Raw genomic sequence first — 18,357 nt, 5'->3', positions numbered from 1 at the left:
AAAAAAAATTAATTAAAATTAAAAAAAGATTGTGAAAAATATTTGTATTTGAATTGTAATTGAAAGAAGAAAATTAAATACGTAATAAAAAAATAAAATCTTGAACTCAAGGTTTTACTTTAACATAAAAAGTTTTAAAAATTAGCAAATCAATTTTAAAAAAATTAACAAACTTTATTTGATCTATAGAGAAAATATAAATTTATTTTTAATGTAGTTACTTTATATGAATTACTTTCATATGACTACATAGTAAAATTTTATAAATTTAAATACTCTGGTTATTATTAGTTCTCTAAATAATCAAATCAAAATAATAAACAATTCAAGATATAATTAGAAAAAGTGCATGTTAAATAAAATGATAAAACTATTTTGAAAATAAATAAAGTCGTTTTAGAGTTAAAAAAAATATTTTTTAAGTTTTTCTTAGAAAGAGAAAAAGCATAATATAAGATGAAGAGTGAGTTTCTTCTGATATCCTTTGAAAGCTAGTTGACCCCCGCAGGTTGCAATCCCCCTTCTGTGACAGTGGTTAGTCGATTAGTTTCGGGTTACTTAATACACGCACACCCACAAAAAATGTAGGGGAGACAGTGGAACGGGTTTTGGAGGTGCAATATATTTCGTCCCTTTTCGAACCTATCCTTACTGAAGGTTAGAATTGAAATGGAAAGGCCTCCTTAGGTATTCTTTGGCCAAGGTTCGTTTATATTTCGGATAAGAAAAGTAAATTCTGAGAAAACTTAAATATGACTCTTAAGTGAAGTTTTAGCCAGTGCTTATCTAAAGCCAGTGCTGTCAACGCCTATTTTGAAAGTGGCTCAAAGCGTCATTATGAGGAAAAGCCACAGTTTTGTGAAAATGAAAAGCATTTGTGGTCTAATTTTTAAATATTTAAAAACTTCCACGCTTGATATATTATCTGGGCTCATAAAAATTCGTAAAAACTCAGAATTAGGCAGTGACTGTAATAATATTCATCTAGGTGGAAAAATATTGCCAAATTGAAGATTTTTAAAACAGTTTAACAACTTTTAAAATTTTTAAGTTATTTGTCCGCTGTAAAGTCCAGATAATTTTTCACTGCCCTTGTGAAAAATTCGAGGTATAAATGAACAGAAAAAAGTGAAGTATTCTGAAAAGTAACTGGTCAGCATTTTCAGGGTTAGCGAGCGATCAGGGGATGCAAGCGATACATGATATTCAACAAATGATAACGGGTAGGAACGGGTAGGAATGCCAAATGCTGTAAATCAGAAACAACGATTAAGCAATAACGATGATAGTTAAAAAGTCTGGCAGCCAAGTAAATGTTCAACTCTGCTACTATTTAATTTTAAGGTCTGGCAACATTGCACGCCACACGTGTTAACATGTTTGTTTATTTCGGTGTATTAATTTGCCGCTAATAACTACAATATTTTGTAGTTAAAATAACTTATATTTTTATTATTTTGAGGTGAAAATAAAATAGTATCTTTACAAAATCTGATTTATCTTTCAAAATGACTCTTACTAACGATAAGGAAAATGATGATCCCGACATGGATCTTGGTGAGGAATCTTCCAATGATGAAGAAATTTCGGAATCTGACGAAGATGTTGATGAAGAAAACACAGGGTCTCGTGTTTACCTTCCAAATGCCGATAATTCTGAAAATGTTGACTTAGAATGTGATGAATCGGCTTACGTATGTCACCATGCTATTAAAACTGGTATTGTAAAAAAAAAAAATCATTACACTTTTTTTCAAATGTATTTCTTAACGATATATATGGTGTTACATTTTTCATTATTTTTAATTCAACAGTATTATCAGTACAGTAAATTTTAGTCATTTTAATAACTTAGTTCCCATAATTTAGTGGTATGAAATTAAATGGTTTTCACAATTTGTAAGAGAAAATGTATCAAGAAAATTAACCCACTACGGGGATATTTTCGTATCGTGATTTGTCACGCCAACTATAATTTAGGAAAATGAATGGAATTCTTATTTAGCAACTGACTTTTCACAGGATTAATTTTGTCCTAAGAGTTTTCTCTGATGCCATAAAGAATATGAAGACGTTTCCAAATAGGTGGTAGTTCATATCATTGAGATGATCTGTAATATCGACAAGAAATGCAAAGTTTCTCATCAGGGAACTTATGAATAAATATCCCTTTAGATTCCATGAATTGTTGAACTTCACTCATCAAAGAAAACAAACTGGCACTGAAGCATCTTTCCGTGGCTCGACCAACATATTTCTGTGTAATAAACAACATCAGCATGTTCAACTTCCAAATCATAAGAGAACTCTTGAATTTGCATGTGATTAAGTTCTTTAGACCCTGATGAAATTAACCACTTATACAAAAACAATCATCATGTGTTCAAAGTTTGCGAAGGACTTCTTGCACAAATTTTCTTGGTGAATGATATAGTGGAAATGTCATCATAGTATTATTTCCACTAGCCTTCACATCAGATCTTAGCAATGTGGTTACTCCTATTTTTTCCTCTTATAGATTTAGTAAAATCTGTGTTGATAGGTGATATACTGCTGAAGTTCAATTCACATTTTTAAAAAGTTTGTGATAGACTCTAATACAATTCTTTTCCTCTACACTTTTAACAGGGTGCGTAGCATTTGTAAAAAGTACTTAAAGGTGCTTTTTTGGGGATTTCATTTTTAAAAGCTTTTAAAGGTGCTTTTTTCAGCTGACGTTTTTAAAAAGTGCTTTTTTTTCTGAAATTTTTTTCTTCTCCCTTCAGTGATATCTGGTGGATCCCATGCATTTCACGAAAAATGGGGAGTTTGCTACGTAATCATTCATGCGGACTTCATGTCGTACCCACGTTATGATTTGTGCATGCGCACACACTTTAAACCGAAACCCAAGTGCTCCAATTCGGATAAAGAATATCAGATCCTTATGAAATGTTTTTCTTTTTAATTTATTTTAATTTTGTTCTTGTTTATTTTATTTTACTTCTAACACTTTTTTTTGACGTAGGGGGTAAGGGTACTTTTGTTCTGAGTTCAGGGTCAAGTTGAATTCACTCGGTGATGTGGGAAAGTACTGATTGTTTCGATTNAATTTGGTTATAAATAAATTTCTTAATAATATCACTGCAGATTTTCAATAACACATGAAAATGAATACATAATATTACAAAAGATGTGAGCTTTCAAAAGTACAAGATTTTGGTTACTATTCAAAATATAAGTGTTTCTTCAAAATTTTAAATTTATTTTTTCTAGAACATATTTAGAAACACTATCCTTCATAAAAAATATATTAATTTTATGTATTAATTAAATTTCACATAGGAATATAGGTTTTTGACATTTTCGACATTTTTGACAGTGAGGTTTTTGACGTGACGGTTTAAACCATGGTTTAAACTGTCAAAAACTGTCACATGTCAAAAACCTGCCAACCCTGGGTCTATTTTTGCTTATTTTCTCTTCTGCACTTAGAGATTATCACGTTTTTGTTATTCCTGTTTAACATTATCTATTTGTTTTCAAAACTCCCCTTAGTTTTTATTAACACATAAATTAAGTTGATTTTATTAATACAAAAATTTAACTTATTTAAACCAACCAAATCTTAAAAATAATGTTGGTCCTAAACCACTATTATTTGACTTGGTATTATTTGACCACAATAAAATAATTATTAGTTGTTAATAGAAGACAATTAAATATTGCCCTTTTATGGTCATTTGATTTTCAGTTTCATATTTTGGTTTGTGTCATTAACATATATAGTATGTTTCATCATAATAACTATAATTGTCCACATTTCATATTTGTTTTTGTTACTTTTTATTAAATTTACTAATGACTTTTTTTTTGAAAGAAAAAAAGTCTGGTAGATACATGTAAACACATCTTTGAAAATGAGTACAACGTTTCTTGATTAAGCAGTCAGTTTTCTGTAGGAACTAAAGTCGCCTATAACCGAGGAATGGTAAAAGCTAGATTTTATAATATTGTCTAACAATAATATTATATTCAACTGAAATAAGAGAAACTTAATAAGAATTCGTATATTCCATTCTTGTAAATAAAATAAAAACTTGTAAAAACTGTTTTCATTTAAAATATTTCAGAGCATCATGATCTTGGAACTAAAATTTTAAAAGCTATAGAAAATATATTTTCATTTTCAATAATTTGAACTATCTTTTTTTTTTGGTGAGTTCAAAATTTTTGTGTTAAGGAGTTTTAAAATTATAAGGATATACATTGTATTACAGTAAACAGATAATTAATGTTACTTTCCTTTAAATACAGGTTGTTTTTTGAAGACTCCATCTTAATACGAAATGTTTTTTGTGTGAATAATATGCTATTTTTATAACTGCTGCGAGTTTGCTACTGTTACACATTACTGTTAGATCAAGATTAGCCTATCTAAAGCCAGCTCTCTCTAGGCTTATTTTGAAAATGGCACAAATGGAGAAAAGGCACGTTTTTGTGAAAATAAAAAGCATTTGTGGTCTAATTTTTTAATATTTACAGACTTATTCCTCTGTTGCATTTCCTGGGCTCATAAAAATTTGGAAAAAATGAGAATAAGGCAGTGATTTTGATAATTTTCATCTAGGTGGAAAAAATTAAAATCGTCAAATAAGCGATTTTTAAAAAAGTTTAGTAACTTTCATAATATTTAAAGTTATTTGTCTGTTCTAAAGCCCAAATTATTTTTCAAGCCAATAATATATATTGTTTAAAATCATCACATTGCTTCTAGAGTAAGCACTTGAACGATTGCTTTTTTATTCTCCTTGGGGACAGAGCTTCGAAATACAGCATTAAATGAAGTTTTTTATCAAATCAATTTTCAGTATACAAGGTGATTTTACCATATACTAATGTCATGTTTGCAGGCTTAAAAATCATATGACTCTCCATTTTTTTAAAGATAGCTTAAGAACTCAGTTAATTTTAAGAATCAATTAAGTAATCAGTTTAAATGAATGACTATTGAAATATAATTTATAATAAAATTATACAAATGCATTTCAAGTTTTAGAAGTGCCTTGAAAATTGTTTTACAGTGATACAGAATGCATACAACTAAACAAAAAAAGAAAAGAAAATTACGCATTTTCAATAATTTTTGACAAAAAAAATGTCTTAGTGTAATTTATATCAAATAACTTTTAGAAATTTTAAAAATGAAGTGTTAATGGCAACAGAAGTTGTTTAAAATAAATGCATTAAAACTGCTTGATTTCTTTTTAGCTCTGTGTTCTTTTAGTTGGAAAATAAACATTTGATATTTTGTATAGTCTTAATTTATGTGATGTTTCTTTAAATTCTAGGTTCTCCTTGTTTAAGTTTTGATATTTTACCTGATGAACTTGGTGACAACAGAGCTGATGAATATCCTCTGACTATGACCGTTGTTGGAGGCACACAAGTTGATAGCTTGCATTGTAACCACTTGCTGATCATGAAATTATCTAACATGCACAAAAATAAACACAAAAAAGAGCGTAACGAAGATGAAGACGAGGAAGAGGAAAGCGATTCAGAAAGTGACTCTGAAGAAGACACAAAACCTGTTTTAGAATGTGCTTCAGTTCGACATACAGGTTGCGTAAATAGGATACAGGTGAATGTTTTCAGTGTTCGTGAAAGTAGGATGTTTTACTATAAAAGTTAATTTATAGTTGGATAAGATTAACCAGCAATGAAACATTAGTTGTCCCAAAAGGACCCCCTCCCCAAATATTCATTCAGTGTTCTAAAAATAGGCTGGTCCCCAAATATAAAAATAGAAATTGAACTTTACAGTTGCATAATTTATTTTAGGGAGTTTATGTTGAGTGATTAATTGTTCTTATTGAACCTCTAAATAATAATTAGCTTCAATATCCAAAAATGATTAAGATTATTAATTATTAAAATTATCTTGAAAAAATAAAGAATTATATTATTAAATGGATTCCAAATTCATTTTAAAATGCTAAGGTAAAAAAAATCAAATAAATAAAATCGAATGAAAGTTAAATCTAAAAAACTATGTGGTTAAAAATTTAGAAAATAACTAAAGGGTAATACTAGTCTGTACATATTTTAAGAATAAAGTCTATCCAAACGCTTGGTTAAAATGCTGTACACTATACTGATAAGAGATGAGACAATAATAAGAAGGAAAAAAAACCCGCTCTCAGTTCTTATAATAAAGTGTCAAAAAATTATGAAAATATAATTAAAAAAAGTTACAGTGCAAAAACTTGTGTAATAGTATTAAGTAATCTATCAATTTAATATCTATCAGTAATCTATCAGTTTCAATTCTTTAAATTTTGTTTTTCCATTTATCTTCCAGATGATGAATTTACAAGCTGTGTGCAAGCAAATAAATTTTTGAACAAATATGTGTAAAAACTATTTCTATTAATGTATAGTTAAAAATGTGATTTTAAATTATTCTTTATTAAATCTATTGATGTACCAAAAAGAAGAAAAAAAACTTTGTCAAGAAAATTCTTTTTAAAAAAATACTTAGCTCAATATTTGGTCAAACATTCAGCCAACTGAATATTCAGCTAAAGGGCTATATAGTGACTGAATATTTACTACATCCCTAGTTTTTAGGAATACTCTCTCTCTCTCTTACTGCCTTTCTTTTCTTTTTTTTATTGTTCAAATTACAGGAACATGTTTCCTCAAAAATGTACAAGGGCGAGTTCTTATTGACACTTGTTAAACGTCTCGGCAATTTAAATATGTTGTATAGTAATAAAATAATTTTTTGGTTACAGAGTTGCCACTCCGGAGAGAGAGAGAGAGTAGGGAAAAACTGGAAAATACAGGGAATTTAAAAATCACCTAAAATAACAGCGAATTTTATTTCTTATTTTCGTCTTTTAAAAAATGGTGACCAGTCAAATCACAATCTATTGGATATTTAAGGATGGTATTTCTGCTATACTAAACTAGTTCATTTACTATACCATTATTTATTTTAAGCATGTTCAGCTGTACCTTTTTTCTCTAAGTTTTTCCAGCAATTAAAATTAGTATAGTTAGCCGAATATAGCTCACACAAGAGCACAGTGATTGTGTGCTTCTTCCTAAAATATTGTGTACAATCTGTTCATGGAATTTTTTTTTTTCAGATTGCGGCAACCCTGGGTTATATTATTTTATGTGCTGAAGTACATTTTTATAGCCAATAATTCATATCAAACTTCAATCTCAAAGTTTTATTTAATTGTTTAATTTTTATCCTAATTTTAATAATATTTTTTGAAACATTTAAAATCTTCCTGTATTAAACTTAAAATGATTGCCTTTAAACTCTTAATGTTTTTTTTTTTGGTAAACTTAATGATAACTAAACTAACTTTAAGTGCTCTTGAGTCTGAAGTTTATCTCCATTGGTTTTTTTCTTTGCATCTTCCTAATTAGATATTCCAAAAAAAATTTAAGTTAACCCATAGTTATGCTCTGAAAATTTAGTCTGGGTCTCCCTCTTGTTCTCTTTTCGTTTGGAGCCTAGACAAGTGCAACAATGTTTTTTTTTTTTACTTTTGGAGTTTTGAGAAAACCAAACTGATTCTTTGTTTTTTGACATTCTCTCTTTTTTTGTTTTAATTTTAGCATTCAAAAAAATTTCATGAGATATCTTGTAAGGTTCGAAAATTATAAAAATGCGTCTTAAGCTTTTGTTCTGAAAGTTTTTAATTTTTGTTTTCCAATTTTAGTCTATTTCCATATTTCTGCGCCATATTGGGGCGTGTGCCGAATGCTCAATATCGTTAATAAAAGGATACTTTGTTCAGTTCATGAGGGGGCAGTGTTAAAACTTATTAAAACAATCGTATTTGATTCATACTATATGAATTTATAAATTTATTATCACATTTGTTGCACATTAATATATATTTATTAAAAAACTTCTGCACTCTTTTTAACAATGCTTCTTCTGAACGTTCAATGTACTGTGGCAAGCTGAGTCCAATCAAATTATAGATTATTTTTTTAAATTTACGTTGTTTCTCTTATTTAGAGCACAGAATAAATCTTTTTTAAGGAAAGGGGGATAATTGCTTGAAATAATAAAAATATATAGAAAAACATTATATTTACTATGTTTGACGGTTTTATTTTGCCAGTAATTTAATTAGATAAAAAATATGTTAAATTAGAAAAAAAATATGTTTTAATTCAACTTCAGATTAACACGTGCTGTAAGACAACACCAAATATGTACTTATATTTGGTGTTCTCTTAATTAAATGCTATAGAATTTTTAATTTAAGATTCTGTGACTTAGTTTAGAGGATTTTTTTCTCATTTTTTAAAAAAGAAATTTTATTAGGATTATAGTTTTATGTACATGAAAAAAATTGGCAGAAAAAGTATTTTTTTTCAATCAATTTAGTTTTTAACTTAATAGGAAATATTTTTAAATGTTTTTAAACAAATTTATACTCTTAGTAATTTTATAATTTTTGTCATTTTTATAGTTTTTTGTCATTTTTATAGTTTTTTATTTTATTCTACTACTTCTTAATTATAATATACTGCAACATAAAATTATATTGATCTCTAAATAGTATGAATATCAGATTTTTAAATGTCGCTTTGCGTTATTTTATTTCCTATTATTTGGAAGAGAAACAAATAGTGGTAAAAATTATTGTAACGTTTTTTTTCCAATTATCTAAGGGTGAATCTTTAATTCAGTGCAATTTGAATAAAAAATAAATCAATCAACCACTTTTCATAAAATGCTTTTAGTTAATAACATATAATTTATGAATTCAATTTAATTTGAGAAGAAAAAAAACATTCGATACAGGTATTTGACATGTTTGTTTACAAACACAAAAATGAACCAGCCAACGTTTTTAAGAAAGAATTGATTCGCTAGCTCACAGGGCTGTGTTATGAAACCTGCATGTAAAATTATTAATAGTATAAAATTATTGAACTTGAATTTTACGTAATAAAATACTACAATACCTATTTTTTTTAGTTAAAATAAAATCAAAGTTACCCTACTTCCATCGTAGCAAATTTGAATGATAAACGCCACAGTCTATATAGCAACACTGCTCTGTTTATAGCCTTGTAGGCTTCTATTTTTGTTTCTATTTTAATCTTTTATATTTATGCAGATATAATAAACTTAGCATAATTGAAATTTGTAATGCAATGTTCATATGTTCCAGGTGACGACACTCGGAAGTGAACCATTCGCTGCATCTTGGTCTGAACTGGACAAAGTCTATATATGGAATCTTACTCAACCAGTCAGAGCTGTGAATGATAAAAGAGTCATGACAGCTTACATTCAAAATAAAGAAAGCCCAGCTCCCGTGTTTACGTTTAATGGACATACAACTGAGGGTTTTGGTTTGCAGTGGTCTCCAACTGTTCCTGGTATGTTTTTTTTAAAAAGAGTTTAAGAATATTTGTGTAAGGGTCCAAAATGTCACAAAAAGGGTTGTCACAAACCTTATAATTTTCCACGTAGCATGCATTTACATGTCATAAAACAGCCATTTATTTGTGACTTTTTTTATTCTAGGCATAATCAAAATTAGTGTTTAAGAAAATCGACACATCATGAAATGAGTATTTAAAATAACTCATAAGGCTTAAAAATGCCTTGAAAGAAAATGTGTATGGCCTAAAATGCCATGGAGTCTTTTCAAACTAGTCTTATGAAAATTGTTCTTATTTTAAAGATCAAACTAATACATCAGTTTTGTCAAGGATCTTATAAATTTATAATAGTGACATTGAAATTATGTTGTACAAATTTCGATTTTTTAAAACCACTTTATCATTTAGCATCTTGAATACAAAGAGATTCCCTAAAAAGTTGCATCTGTTATATATACCAGATTTGAAGTCTGGGACTTTGCCCTGTAATGATTTTGTTTGGTGTTTAAATATGTAAGAAAAATTAAGTACAGAGATATGTAAAGAAAAGTAAGTAAGTCGGAGAAAGTACATTTTTATGTCTTGTAATTTTAAATATCGTCTGCACTAATTAATTAGATAATTTGAGGTCTACCCCCTTATGACTTTTATGATTGGGTCCTAGTACCTGAAAATCCAATCATTAGATTAAAAGTTATTATGGATGATTCTTTTTTTTTTTTTTTCACGCTATATATTTTTTGTTTTTGAGTAGTATATATTTTTTTAATTATTTTCTTCTTAAATGTGCACTTTTTTTAAAGCTTTGAAAGTAGATGTCTGTTGTATTTTATTATTTTTTACCAATTTTTCACTTATGGATTATTTTACAGAATTAGTGTTTTGTACATCTTTCACTGCAAAATTATATAAGCAAAAAGTATTTAAGTATTTTATCTCTTAGGTTAGGGTGCATTTGCTGTTAACCTGTCTAAATACGTTTGTGGTCCTTTGTTATTCAAACTGCTGTGCAAGTGGCCCTTCACTCAAAAAGGTTGTGCATCCCTATCTTAGGTTATGTAATTTAAAAAAATATTAAGATAATAACTTTTTTTGTGTGAATTCTTACCCAAGATTTGTCAGGTATTAATGGTAGTTCAATACTGTCAAGGACCTTTAGTTTGAAATTCTATCAAAACATAGATGAAAAGCTTTTTAAGTAAATAAGTCTTAACAAAACAATCAAGCTTGACATTTATCAATTTATTTATTGGTTAAATATAAAATTTTTTATGATTAATTAATGTATTGCATTAGGCATGTTGTTAATTTTTATTTTCAGAAGAGTATATTATTAATTTAACTCCTTTTTGAATGTAGGTGTACTTGCAAGCGGAGATTGCAAAGGAAATATTCACTTGTGGAAACCATTAGAAGGAGGTACCTGGCATGTAGATCAAAGGCCTTACAATGCACACACTGACTCAGTTGAGGATATAAAATGGTCACCAAATGAGAGTAATGTAAGTCCTTTATATAGTAAGATGTTGATGTGTAAGTATTTATTTTAAATGTGTCTAGTTTTGAAGCAAATGCAACTGGGTTCATTTAAATTTGCAACTTGATATTGAGAAGAAAAAATTTAACTAACAAATGTTTAAAGAAAAAATTTCCATTCAAAACAACAAAATCTATCAAAAACAACAAGCAACTTTTATTGGGTGGTAACTTCCCCTATGAAAGTGTGAAGATAATAATAAAAATCTGAAGATAGTTTAGCACATCTAGTTGAGGTCTGACATAATATAAGTTGAGGTCTGTCTATCTAACAAATTTCTCTTGCAACAGAGTCTGGAGTTGTGCTCTTTTTTGTTTTCATAGTAAAAGACATTTTAGAGAAGAACATTTTTAATGCTTCTGTAGCCAACTCCTGTCAAAGCTTGTCTTAAGCATTTACTTAGCACCCCTGATTGAAATAGTTCATCCTCGTAATCAAAGTGCTAAAGAAGACTGGCAAAGAGAATTTTTAGATATAGAGATTTATTTTGATTCATTTATACTGTGTTTATAAAGTGTGAAAATTTTCTTTTTTCACTCTAGATAAAAAAACTTCTAATTTTGTGTAGGTAATGGTCAGCTGCTCTGTAGATAAAACCATCAGGGTTTGGGATGTGAGAGCAGCTCCCAACAAAGCTTGCATGCTGACCAAACAGGATGCTCATGATAGTGATGTCAATGTAATTAGTTGGAATCCAAGCGATCCTTTTATTTTATCTGGCGGTGATGATGGAAAACTTAGAGTATGGGATCTGAGAAGGTTTCCTGTAAGTACAATAATAGTCCTTTCTAACTCTTTAATTTTTTTATTAAAAAAATGAAATGCTTATGGAGATGGTAAACAATAAAATTATTAATCTTAGTTGGTTTGTCTTATGATAATGCTATTTTGACTTTACAAAAGTATAGTTGTTTCTCGACTATCTGGATTAGTAAAAAATTAAGAACTGTCCTTTTTCAAAATCATCTTGAGAGGTGGAAAATGAAAAATGAGGAATGTTAAAGGAGTCGCCTGTACATTTTGATCTTTTCCTGGGCCCAATCTAGGTTGAAATTGGGACAGTTTTGTTGCCACTTCACACAATTCAAATTCTAAAAAACAGTCCCTTAACAGCTCAAACTCTAAAAAACGATCTCTTTATGAAGTTCTAATTTCCTAAAACTTCCTGAAGTGTGACTTTATAAAATGATCACAATTGTAGAACTCTTGTAGAAAGGATTGCAAATCGACGCAATTTCATGACAGCATAGTTGCGGATTGAACACCTCAAAATTAGAAATTCACGTGCTGTAATACCGTACGGAAAATACCGGAATTTGGTAAAAAGCAGGAAATCATGATGGATTCATCACAGATCTAACACGTTAGAAAGTGAAAAGTTGAAATAGAAATTCCTACGTTGTAGTAACATCATATTAAAAATGTTGGAATTTAAAAAGCCATGTGGTTTGCATTGAAAAAGGGATAAATAACTACCGAGAGAGCTGTTATCATGCGACGTTAAATTGCCACAAATACGTCTGTTTGTAAAAGGGATAGCTGAAATCCAAATCTCCCGTGTTGTTGCAAATTATTAAATATATCAGAATTAATTTGAAAAATCGTTATAAAGCAGACAAAAAAAAAAAAACACCAGAAAAAAAACTACTGACTACCAGGGCTGATTGTGCTCCGGAAAAAATCTGGATTTCCGGATTTTTCGCTAACAGTGATCCGGAAGTTTCCGGAGATTGAAGGTCCAGGTGTTTCAAAAAATCATTGATCACAGAAGTTTATTTTATTTGTTTGTAAGGGAGAGCTAGAGAGATACTTTATAAGCTTATATTCATGATTAATATTTATTTTTTATCAGTAAATAGTTATAATCATAAACTCAAAAGAGAAAGGCGTATTTGTAAATTTTAATTTCTTCTCCAGGTCATCATAGGTATGTGTAAAATTTTAAATATATTTTAAGTAAACTAAGAAATATTGAGAAAAAGAAAAAAAAAACTTTCTTTAAATTTTTTTCTAATTTTTTAATTTAAACTTCTTTTTTTTTTTTTTTTTNTTTTTTTTTTTTTTTTTTTTTTTTTTTTTTTTTTGACTTGTTCTCACAATCACCCGAAACTGAATATTTTTCATTAATTAAGAAATTTTCATTAAAGTAATTTCTATTTCACATGAAAATAAATCCAAGTAAAAAGTAAACTTCATGATTTGTGATTGAACTCATCTGCTTCTGTAAATTAAAACAAAACTAATTTCATTCAGTTATAAACAAGTATATTTGTAAAGATAAGGAATATTATTTATTTATATAATTTTTTTAAAAAATATTATATATCATTAATATTTTCCAAGAGGTAACTCTAGGTTTTGTTCAGTTGATAAAAAATATTTTTTTGGAATTACATACCCGTCAACTTGTACGGTTTCACTGTACAGTGTGCGGTATTTTACCCGATGGCACGACCGTACACACAAGCTTTAAAGTCCTAGGGTTATGTATTTATTTACAGCTCTTAAAATTTTTAAGAAGGAAAAACAACTAGCAACATACTTATTTCAGTTGTGAATTCGAAGATTTTCAAAGTTTTAAATGCCAATTCTGTTAGATGTGTCTCATAACGAATTAGAATCATAATAAGTCCAGATAATGTAAGTAATGAGAGATTATGCAAGCCTGAGACAAACTAGCATAAAATACAAATCACCTTTGTTTGTTGCTGGATCATGTCGTGACAAATTTTTTCCTACAGTTCAATAACACAGATTATGTGGTAGCAAGGTGGATGTTATCTTCCAAATATTTTTGCAGAAAATATACTTTCTTTTGACAATTACATATGCAATAATTTGGCAGTAATCTAATGTTGGCTAAGGCTTTTCCTTATATTACTGCTCTAGTCTAGTAAGTTATCAAAAATTAACCCAAACATTTTCTTCAGAGATGATGAAACATCTACATTTTTCATTGTCTCTCTCCCATTCATTGCTCCTTTATTAAACTGCAAAATGACTCTTCTCTTGATTAGAATTTGCATTTTGAAAAATAATTCAATTTATAACAAATTTGTTTTTTGATTTAAAGTTTTCTATGTTAAAAATTTGTTAAGATTTTCCTNACCGGAATTTGGGGGGGGGGGAAGCAGGAAATCATGATGGATTCGTCACAGATCTAACACGTTAGAAAGTGAAAAGTTGAAATAGAAATTTCTACGTTGTAGTAACATCATGTTAAAAATATTGGAATTTAAAAAGTTATGTGGTTTGCGTTGAAAAAGGGATAAATAACTACCTAGAAAACTGTTATCATGCGACGTTAAATTGCCACAAATACGTCTGTTTGTAAAAGGGATAGCTGAAATCCAAATCTCCCGCTAACAGTGATCCGGAGATTGAAGGCCCAAACATTTCAAAAAATCATTGATCACAGAAGTTTATTTTATTTGTTTGTAAGGGAGAGCCAGAGAGATACTTTATAAGCTTATATTCATGATTAATATTTATTTTTTATTAGTTATAATCATAAACTCAAAAAAGAAAGACATATTTGTAAATTTTAATTTCTTCTCCAGGTCATCATAGGTATGTGTAAAATTTTAAATATATTTTAATAATTTTTCAATTTAAACTTTCTTTCTTTTTTCTTTTTTTTTTTTTTTAAACTCGGGAAATTTTTAGGAATTTTGACTTGTTCTCACAATCACCCAAAACTGAATATTTTTCATTAATTAAGACATTTTTATTAAAGTAATTTCTATTTTACATGAAAATAAATCCAAGTAAGAAGTAAACTTCATGATTTGTGATTGAACTCAAGCAGTAATTTAAGATAACTTTAAATTAATGATGTTTAAAATGATTTTGTATTCGATAGTTAAAAAGCTTCTGTAAATTAAAACAAAACTAATTTCATTCAGTTATAAACAAGTCTATTTGTAAAGATAAGGAATATTATTTATTTGTATAATTTTTTTTTAAATATTATATGTCATTAATATTTTTCAAGAGGTAACTCCAGGTTTTGTTCAGTTGATAAAAAATATTTTTTTGGACTTTTCCCTGCAACTTGTATGGTTTCACTGTACAGCGTGCGGTACTTTACCCAATTGCATGACCGTACAGACAAGCTTTAAAGTCCTAGGGTTATATATCTATTTACAGCTCTTAAAATTTTTAAGGAAAAAAAACTAACAACATACTTATTTCAGTTGTGAATTCGAAGGTTTTCAAAATTTTAAATGCCAATTCTGTTAGATATGTCTCATAACCAATTAGAATCATATTAAGTCCAGATAATGTAAGTATTGAGAGATTATGCAAGCCTGAGACAAACTAGCATAAAATACAAATCACTATGTTTGTTGCTGGATCATGCAATATGTCCTGACAAATTTTTTCCTACAGTTCAATAACACAGATTATGTGGCAGTAAGGTGGATGTTATCTTCCAAATATTTTTGCAGAAGATGTACTTTCTTTTGACAAGTACCTATGCAATAATGTGGCAGTAATATAATGTTGGCTAAAGTTTTTCCTTATATAACTGCTCTGGTCTAGGAAGTTATCAAAAATTAACCCAAACATTTTCTTATTTCTTTCTCCAGAGGCGATTAAACATCTACATTTTTCATTGTCTCTCTTCCATTCATTGCTCCTTTATTGAACTGCAAAATGACTCATGATTTGAATTTGCATTTTGAAAAGTAATTCAATTTATAGCAAATTTGTTTTTTGATTTAAAGATTTCTATGTTAAAAAATTGTTAAGATTTGTCTTTGGCTAAGAATTTTGAAATTTGGATAATACTTTTGATATTTGACTAATTTACTGGCTAAGTTGAAGTCCTTGGTGCAAGCCCTGCGTACCTACTATTGCGTATTTACTGTTAGCTCTGATTCATAGTTATTGTTTGCCTTACATATTGTAGTCATAAATAAAATAAAGAAAATTACCTGTTTCTTTACAGGATGGTGACGCCATATGCACATTCAAACATCATACAGCTCCTATTACATCTGTAGAGTGGCATCCAACTGACCACTCAGTATTTGCGGCATCCAGCTCAGACGATCAGTTAACTCAGTGGGATCTTGCCATTGAGAGGGATGAAGATGCTGAAAGGGGTGAGGAAATGAGTGCTGAGCTCTTGCAACTGCCTCCACAACTTCTGTTTATACATCAAGGACAAAAAGAAATTAAAGAGCTGCATTGGCATAGGCAAATGCCAGGTGTGCTAGTATCTACGGCTCAAACGGGATTGAATGTCATTAGAACTTTAAGTGTCTAGTTGTAGAATGAGCATTTTACTGTTAAATGTTTACTTCTACAAAAATTTTCTAGTAAATCTGGAATCTGTAAAAAAGATTAATTAAATATTTCTGCCATATTTTGTTCTTTATTACTGTATTTTGAAATGATAATTCTGCTTAATAATATTGGGTATATGTTTCTTTTTATATAACCGCCGTTGAATAGCTGACCCTATTTTGAGTTAACGTCTATCAATGTTTAACTCTGTAACCTTGTAATTTTGAACCCCATGCAGAAGACAGGGGAACTCCTGGATTAAGTATTTGATGAAATTTGCCTTCATGGAGAACTTTTTTGATTGAACTACCCTGCATTTGCGATACATGCAGAGGCATACCACGGAAACCTCTTAGAGTTAGCCTGTTGGCAAAGGTACTCTAATCGACAATCCATCAACCACTGTGGATGATTTACGTGTGTCACTGTGGTCGGTGAAAGCCTGATGTAGAATTCATTTTGATCAGTTTTCACAGTGATTCAAATTCCTTGGTTTACTTTTTATTTATGTACAAGCCTATATAGGTTTCTTCATTAATAAAGACATGTTTAGATCCTTTAACAAAGTTAACTTGCTAAGAAATCTCAAAAGTTCTAAGGATTTATAATCACATAATGATATCTATTCATCCATCATATCTATTCATCCAATAGGATTTCAGCGTCACAGAAATCCTATTTCAGTGGTAACTTAAATGCCCCTTCTTCAAATTTATGAGTACCCACTTGTCTAGGCGGTTAGTACTTCAATCTCCGTGACCTTACTCGTCTGCAATAGATTGTTGGTTGTGATTGGAATACTTTATTTTCAGGATTTCTTATAATTAGTTTTTGATGGGTAGTGATTTGATTGCTTGACATACTAACTGCAATATATATGACATTATGTATGATATAATGTCATATATATTGAAGTTATATATGACAGGGCTCCCACGGGATAGGGAAAGCCTGGAATTGTGAGGGAATTTTATTTTAACTCTAAGAAGCAGGGAGAGTTGCAATTTTTTACGAAAAGCCTGGAAAATTCCTATATTATACCTGAAAAATAACCAGTCTTAGAATTTTCAATAATAATAATCGGTTATTGAGATAAGAGTTAAATAATTTTAAAATCTGTTACAATTCTTTTATAAAATTCCACTTTTTAATGAAATTTTTCCGTGTTTCCAATCTCATTCTACTATATGTTTTTGCTCATAAAATATAATATTTGACATTAGAAATTAAAAAAGAAATTCAAGTTTTCTGATGAAAAAATTGCATGATATAGATGAAATATGGTATGGATTTTTTATTGAAATATACCTGGAGAAGTCTAGAATTTTTTTTCTTTCTGAAATTGAGTGGGAACCCTGTATGACTATTATCATACATGTGTCTAACATCCAGATTGTTAAACTCATACATAATGGCATTAACATCAAGTGGTGATAGAATATTTCTGTGTATCGAAGTTAATCGGTACTAAGTCTTATAACATTTCCATTGCTACAAATTTAGCAGTTCCACATGAAAAAACTTTATTAAAAAAACATAGAAAAAAATTATGCAAGCATAATAAGCTACATAAATGTGGGTTACAGTAAAGATTAGCTTGGATTTCAGAAGAAAGGACAACACTGAGGGGTACTATTTTCTCTCGTGCGTCTTGCGTTCGTTCATTTATTAATTTGGAAATTCCAGTCTACTGATTGATTCTTTACAGAGGGTAAATTTTTCAAATCTTAGCCACCTTCCCATTAAAAGAGTAGTCCTAAAGGTCGGATTAATATCAGGCGATGTGCTAAATGAATTTCTATTTATAAATTAATCTCAATCCCAGAAATATTTTAACACAACACTACAAGAAAAATAAAAATAGCCCTATAGAGAGTTAAAGTATATTTTGAAGTTACTTCCTATCGGAAAAAGAAAAAAAAAGTTTCATTAAATCTTAATTCAGTTATTTTTCAAAAAATGTATTTTTGTCACTTGTACTATTGCACCGTACTAGGATAGATGCCACTAATCATCTTTTTTTTTTTACAATCCAATAACATTCATTAAGCGAACCCCTTTGCTTCGCAATTGTCTTAACAATGAAACCACTTAATTTTGAATAATTTATA

At 29.1% G+C, this 18,357-nt stretch overlaps 1 protein-coding gene across 1 annotated transcript; it reads left to right on the top strand.

Moving 5' to 3' along the window:
- The first annotated feature begins 984 nt into the window (after positions 1-984).
- LOC107443526 (WD repeat-containing protein 1 l(2)09851) lies at positions 985-16,325 on the top strand. Its single transcript, XM_016057442.3, has 6 exons — positions 985-1,719; positions 5,331-5,623; positions 9,198-9,408; positions 10,774-10,916; positions 11,520-11,717; positions 15,906-16,325. Exons 1-6 carry the CDS (start codon positions 1,509-1,511, stop codon positions 16,224-16,226), a joined length of 1,377 nt encoding a protein of 458 aa, XP_015912928.1. The 5' UTR covers positions 985-1,508; the 3' UTR covers positions 16,227-16,325.
- Positions 16,326-18,357: the final 2,032 nt, after the last annotated feature.

This window comes from Parasteatoda tepidariorum, chromosome 10, assembly GCF_043381705.1.
Source record: "Parasteatoda tepidariorum isolate YZ-2023 chromosome 10, CAS_Ptep_4.0, whole genome shotgun sequence".
NCBI classification, from domain to species: domain Eukaryota; kingdom Metazoa; phylum Arthropoda; class Arachnida; order Araneae; family Theridiidae; genus Parasteatoda; species Parasteatoda tepidariorum.
The sequence above is the reverse complement of the archived record's forward strand: the minus strand, read 5'-3'. Positions and strand labels throughout refer to the sequence as shown.

Bases quoted from the DNA above. Each gene is read 5' to 3' on its own strand.
- LOC107443526 (XM_016057442.3), top strand. From the start codon at position 1,509: ATGACTCTTACTAACGATAAGGAAAATGATGATCCCGACATGGATCTT. The intron at 1,720-5,330 runs GTATTGTAAAAA...TTTAAATTCTAG, and splicing joins TCACCATGCTATTAAAACTG to GTTCTCCTTGTTTAAGTTTT. The intron at 11,718-15,905 runs GTAAGTACAATA...GTTTCTTTACAG, and splicing joins GGGATCTGAGAAGGTTTCCT to GATGGTGACGCCATATGCAC.